General features: G+C 35.2%; 1 protein-coding gene across 2 annotated transcripts in view; it reads right to left on the bottom strand.

Moving 5' to 3' along the window:
- The window catches only part of LOC107677012 (dedicator of cytokinesis protein 2-like), a 117,484-nt gene extending 112,039 nt beyond the window's left edge, over window positions 1-5,445 (bottom strand). For both annotated transcript variants that reach the window (XM_016471791.1, XM_016471790.1), the window contains exons 1-5: window positions 5,328-5,445; window positions 3,030-3,113; window positions 1,322-1,362; window positions 1,147-1,202; window positions 960-1,071 (exon numbers count right to left, since the gene is read on the bottom strand). In XM_016471791.1, the coding sequence (XP_016327277.1) occupies window positions 960-1,071; window positions 1,147-1,202; window positions 1,322-1,362; window positions 3,030-3,113; window positions 5,328-5,370 (336 nt within the window). In that variant the 5' untranslated portion in view covers window positions 5,371-5,445. The remainder of the gene's footprint in view (window positions 1-959; window positions 1,072-1,146; window positions 1,203-1,321; window positions 1,363-3,029; window positions 3,114-5,327) is intronic.
- Window positions 5,446-6,681: the final 1,236 nt, after the last annotated feature.

The raw sequence follows: 6,681 nt of genomic DNA, 5'->3' as shown, positions 1-6,681 counted from the left end.
TGGAACAACATAATACCGGTAGTCACTTTCATACCGGTATAGCGCAGTGGCGGCTCATCGGGGGAGGCAGGGGAGGCACAGCTTCCCCATAATTTTGAGGTGAAAATGGGAGGAGGACGATTTAATGTTAATAAAATTCACAATTCATTTCAGTTCATGTCTCAGAATGTGTATTTTTTGTTTGTAATTTCACAGCTGTAATACCATAACATGTTAATGAAGTTGGAAAGCGCCGCTTTTCTATCGCGAATGTGCCGAATCTGCTGATGTAATTGCAACCGCTGGGTGATACAGAAGGGGAGAGGGAGGCCGGGGGAGAGCTGAGCTCTCGTGCCTCCGTTGGTAAAAAAAATTAGCCAATCACCATCGAGTGTTCACTTTCAGCGCTGAGGAGTGTTGAGAAAAGAACCCTTGCAAGGGAGGCTAGCCTCATTCTGATATCAGCCAATCATCATAGAGACGTAAATTACGTGATATTATTTTGAACGTCTGCCGCTGCGCTGATAATGTATCAAGTACTTATGATGAGTAGCGATATTGAATATTTGATCGCCAACAGATTTACCAAGCTGTCATTCAAACAGTATATATACACATTAAACAAAAGGGAAAACAGCCTAAGCTGGATATAAGCTATTTACGTTTTCTGACTAAAAGCCATTTTAAAGTGGTTAAGCAAATAATAATAATAATAATAATCAGCAGGGACACCAGTGTGCACAATTAGTGTGCCTCCTCTATTTTAAAACCCACGAGCCGCCACTGCCATTTTTGGTTGGTTCCCCAACGAACATTTCAGTGAGCAACTCATAAAATAACTATTTATTTCTCAGTGTGAAGGACATTTTAAAAATCTAAATAACCTTTTGTGGAATGGAAAGATTCCAAGGTTCTTCACGGAACCACTGATGCCAATATAGAACCTTTATTTTAAGAGCGTAGTACAGTATCCCACTCACATCTAAACGTCTCACCACATAGAGCTGTTTCCAGATGCTGCCCCATTCTCTCAGTGTGGTGGTCACCTCCTTCACCAGCGGCATCTCAGCAGACATTATGATCTCCTCATCTCTGCAGAAGGAAACAGAGAGAGGGTCAGAGGATGGATGGACGGATGGGTGGACTGACGGTTGAACAGAAACTCACCCTCTCTTTTCGACGATGACTTCCTTTAACTCTATAAAGCTTGCAGGAAATGCTCCCTTAAATATGGAACAAAGTAAATCAGCAAACAGGTGGGAGAGGAACTTCAGGTCAGCTATTCAGGAATAAAACTTTCTGCTCTTGAACAAACACCAAAAACTAAAAGCCATTTACTCACTTTTTTCTCTTTGTCCTTGATCACGTAACCTTTAAACCATCCTGAAACAATAACAGACTGGTTTAGATTTCAGGCAATTTAGGAGAATATTTCTGTTGCTCAAACAGCTTTTAAAAAATTATTTTCTTACTTTTTGTCTTGTTTTACAGTACGACTGTCAAAACGTTCTTCAATCAAGACATTTACTTGATAAACAAAATGACTAGATATCAAGCCTTGTTTTCTGAAAAATGTATCAACATTCTGTGAGATTAAGCTTATACAAATATCTGAAACAAGCTCAGAAACAATCTTGTTTTCCCTTTGAATGTTTTTTTATTATTATTTTTCTGATCTCACTGGCAGATATTTTCCTGTTTCAAGCATAAACTTATTCTGAGAATATTATTTTATGGTAGCAAAACAATAATCTAAAAATAACCATTAGGGAATGTTCTGTATAAGTTATATTTAAAAAATAACCTCCCTGCAACATTCTTGGAACGTTATTTAATAATAAGAACGTTCCAAAAATGTTATTATTTGGTTCTAAAAAAAATGTACCAAACGGGAACCAAATACTAACGTTAGGGGAACATTCAGTGTTAGCTGGCTTAATTTTATCCATTTTGCTTCTCAAGTAAATATATCTTGATTCAACCCTCCTGTTGTGTTGAGGCCAATCTGACTCACACTCGATTTTTCAACCTGCTCAAAATACTGGTTATATTTCTCATTTAGGGTCATGAATGTGCATGCAAAGTTTCGACTTAAAAATGTGTTTTGGAAAGGCTGTACAAATGTTATTACAACTTTTGTGTTGGGGTCATATTGACTCCCCATTGGTTTCCATGCAATTTGCCAAAAATCAACACCAAAGAGTGAGGTTAAATAAATAACTTTATTATAGCTTCTCAAACACTAAAATATGAAATACCTGAGAATGTATGAAAATGAAGACTAAGAAACTAAGACTCATCTTCTGAATCATCTAAGAAAAAGTTATTGTTTCTTCTAGCTCTATCTATTTTAGTTACACAGTCAAAAAAAATCTGTCAAAAGTAGTTTTTGGTTGTTAGTTTTTTTGGATTGTTTCAGCACTGAAAAGACGAGTGAGAAACCCATTTTAAAGGCATAAAATGGCAGAGGAAGTATAAATAGTAATACATACTACTTAAACTAAGTACAAATAATGTTAGATACTATTTGTACTAGTAGTTATTTGCACCTCAATGTACAAATTGTCACTGTTTTTTTTTTTTTTTTGACAAAAAATAAATAAAAATAAAAAAGCATAAATATATGTGGATCAAATTGACCCCTAACACACACAAAAAGTTTTTTTTTTCTGTTGTTATATTAATCTTTAGTGTTTTTCATAATGTCAATTTTTTTATTTGGCTAATTGCATGGAAACCAACTTGGGTCAATTTGACCCCAAACACAGAAGCTGTACCCAGTTTTTGAACACAACAGGTGAGTTGAAAATGTTTAGATATTTGCACTGGAAAACAAGAAAACAATACTGAGTACGAAAATCTTTATTTATTTATTTATTTTTTTCAGTGTGGAAAATGGCACAAGCAACGCCAAGGTCATGGGTTGGATTATCAGGGAATGCATGAACTGATCAAATGTATACTTTGAATGCAATGTGCATTGCTGTGTATAAAAGCCTTTACCTAATGCATAAATGCAAAAGTAAATGCAATATCCCAGAATCCCTCACCTTCACATGACTCCTGTATGTGCACCGTGTCCCCGATAGCCAGGGACAACTGCTTCTCCGCTTTGGCGACAAAATTCCACTTAACTTCAGAGAAAAGAAAGAAAATATCAATTGCATGAAATTGAAAGAGATTCTCCCATGTTACAGTTTGGATTTATTTTTCAAGTGATGTTTAGCAAAACAGCAGAACAAGATAATTTAATGCTTCCAAAAAGACATCAATCGATATCTGCCCTCAATCACTTCAAAAGAGTCCTGTGATTCATGTCTGGAGCAGAAACGCAGCAGGACGACGCACACGCTGAACTTTAATACTTTAGCCAGCATCAATGACACTAAAAGTTAAAGTGCATATACAGAGATGGAGAACATCATATTACACATGCGCGCACACACACACTCACACAATTCATTTCTGCAAGTATGAGTTCGTTGGCCTACTTCCTCTCAGAGCAGCTTCCTGTACAACACCGCACACACAGATACACACCGCCATCAGCATGTTTACAATTTAAATAACATTTAAAATCAATGAATATGCATTTACATGATCAGACAGCTTTTATTTCAAGTTCCTAATAAGTTTTAGCATGTGCATTAGCTTTATTTCTTCCAACAAACATGCTGTGAGCTACATGCTGTGAACATGCGCACGCCTACAATCAGAAGTCAAGCCACTTTTGCGTTTTCAAGACTGAATACACAAAAATAGCCCCAACGCTGTGAATACTATATTCACAAATAACTCTAAATAAAGTTACTCAGTTAATCAGTTTCACCATTTCAAGCTTGTACTGCTGGACACTTCGCATACGAGCTGAACTATTAGCTTCTGTTGATTAAAAGAGATTTCAATGGGATTGGCATGCAATGTTTCTTCCCAAAGGTTATTTGTTCACAGCTGAAAAACTTAATGGAGTTCTCACATGCATTTCATTAAAGGATCAACATTGTCTCAGATGTTTCCCTTATTCCTAAAATAACACAAATCAGTGTTATTTTAGTATCACAGAGATACTATTTTTTTTTATTTAAGTATTTTGAATTAGTTTTTATTGTATTTTCTCTATTTAAATTTTTTAAACATGTCTATATGGTTTTTATTAACAATCATCAACTTTAAAAGAGAATGAGATATGTTGCTTTGTTTATATATATTTATTTTATTTCTTATTTTTTTCAGTTAATGTTTATTTTATTTCAAGCAACAGAAATGTTTATTATGGTTTTCGTTTATTTAGCTTATTTGAATTTTTTAAACATGTCTATATGGTTTATTAAGTTTTATTTCAATTTTAGTTTTAGTCATTTTAGTACACAAACAGTACACAAACTTAAACTAAAAGAAAATGAGATATGTTGCTAACTTAAATAAAATAAGCTTAATATTTTATTTCATTTAATGTTTATTTCATATTGTAAATATATATTTTATGTGTTAATTAACTATAATAACCCTGGCATAAATGAGTCATAGTTGTCCTACAGTAAGAGTATAGAGCAATAAAATGAATGTTAATAGCAGCTCAGATCATTTGATGAGAAATATTTATATTCATATGGAGATCTCTGACTTTTGCTCACAGACTTTGGTATCCTGAGCAAATATGAGCTCATTTTGAGACAATAGTAAGTCTCTAGAGGAGATCCTGGTCTCTTTCTCTTTCTCTAAGGAGACACATCTAATTTCTCACTGCTGTCTAGAAGAAACAACTGAGTTAACAAAGAGATCTCACTTGTGTATTTATTTCACACAGGTCTCCTCTAAATATTCAGTGCACCTCTTGTGTTATTAAATGCTGATAAACCTTATAGCAATATTCAGCAAACAGGCTAAAGATGCGACTCCGCAGCACTGTAAAAAGTGAAAATGTGCAGAAGTTCCCTTATGAAGTTATTTCAGGTTGATTGCAAATTTTTTTTCAATGCATTTTAAGCTCTAAGTAAGAAGCTGTCAAGGGGTTCAGGTAACTGTTTTTGCACTATATCAGTATTGCATTAACTGCACCGTCATAGAGACATAAAACTAAAAGCTGCGGATTTTCAAAGCAAAACAAGTGCAAAATGATAAAATGCTGCAATCTGTTTAGTCCAGTGACTGTTGGGCTGCTTGACTGATCCGTCTCTGCCCACATCCTGAGATATAGGAACTGAATCAAACAACTATATACGGCCGCTGCAAAGGCCGCCAGGAATATAAACACACACACAACTTCACAGAAAACATTTAAAATACACAGGTGAATCACATGCACACACACACACACACACACACACACACAAAACAGCAAAACTCACCAACTCCATATCTTTGAGAGTTAGTTTTTGTCCAAGGAGCCATTGGTTGGACTATAAAACGCTCTCCTATGGCTATCTCTGTCTGTATTTTCTCTTTCGGAGTATCTCAGTTCCTTTCTTATGCCCTACACTGACTGTTTTTGGGTGAGGGTGTGAGAAATAACCAGAGAAATAAGTGCTCCTCCTCCTGTGTGTCTAACTGTCTGCTTCTTCCTCTTCCTCTTTTGGCCTCCACATTTAACTGGTTGACAGCAGAACTTCAGCACGATGACTGAAGCACGTTTCAATGACTTTTATTGATTAAAATCTTGAGATCATGTATGTTTCGGGTCTCAGACTCCGCTCTGATCTATTAGGGTAAACATTTATCATCATTTATGAATCTTTAGTGCTAGAGGAAACATCTGGTGGGGGACGAGACAAAGCAGAGATTCCCCGAAGATGTTTGATTTATGCACCCGAGAAACTTAATATGAGCAGGTTTATACAAACACACAAACAGGCTGCTCTGTACTCATAAACCACCAAAATAGTGTCAATCTTCCGGTGCAATACATACTGAAACCAATAGAGGGCACCGCAAACAATCACTTAGAGAAGATACACATCTTAATCATGCAGTAGACATATCATACACTTATGAATTTGACCAAAAACAGGTGAAAAAAATCCCATAGATGTACACTGAAGGAGTTATATTTAAAGACAAGAATATTAAAGAGACTTGAGGGTGGATCCTTTTCACTTGGACCAGAAAACAACCACCTAGCAACCATCTAAAACACCCTGGCAACTGCTCAGAAAACTGTTATGTTCAGAAAATGTGAACTTCCATATGGGGAATCGTCAATGAATACCAGCATTTATATATGTGAATGCCGCAGGTTCAATGCTAAAGACAGCTGGAGGCCATTAAACGCTCCACTTTATGTTTTCTTACTGTGATCTATGCAGAAAACCAGGACAGTTTCCCACAGAAATAAAGCTTTTTGTTGAAGCACAAAGCACCTCTTGAAACAGCCCATATTGCATCATTCAAATAAAATAACTCTGGTTCCTTCAAGAGGATAGTGTGAGGGGTTTTAATTTGGTTCAGACCACATAAAGCCTTTTTTTCACCACAATAGTACTGGGAATGAGGAAAAAAAATTGCTGATTAAGTTTATATATATATTAGAATTTTATATTCATATAAATATAATATATAAACTTAATCTGTGTTTATTTTTTCTCATTCCCAGTACTATTGTAAATTAAATTGTAAGCATATTTCACAATAGTACTGTTTTTACTGTTTTTTAGCAAATAACTGATTGATAAGCATAAAATACTTATTTTTTAGCTATATATATAT

Source organism: Sinocyclocheilus anshuiensis, unplaced genomic scaffold (assembly GCF_001515605.1).
Source record: "Sinocyclocheilus anshuiensis isolate Anshui unplaced genomic scaffold, SAMN03320099.WGS_v1.1 scaffold564, whole genome shotgun sequence".
Taxonomy (NCBI): Eukaryota; Metazoa; Chordata; class Actinopteri; order Cypriniformes; family Cyprinidae; genus Sinocyclocheilus; species Sinocyclocheilus anshuiensis.
Note: the sequence above shows the minus strand (reverse complement) of the source record. Positions and strands in the feature narration are given on the sequence as shown.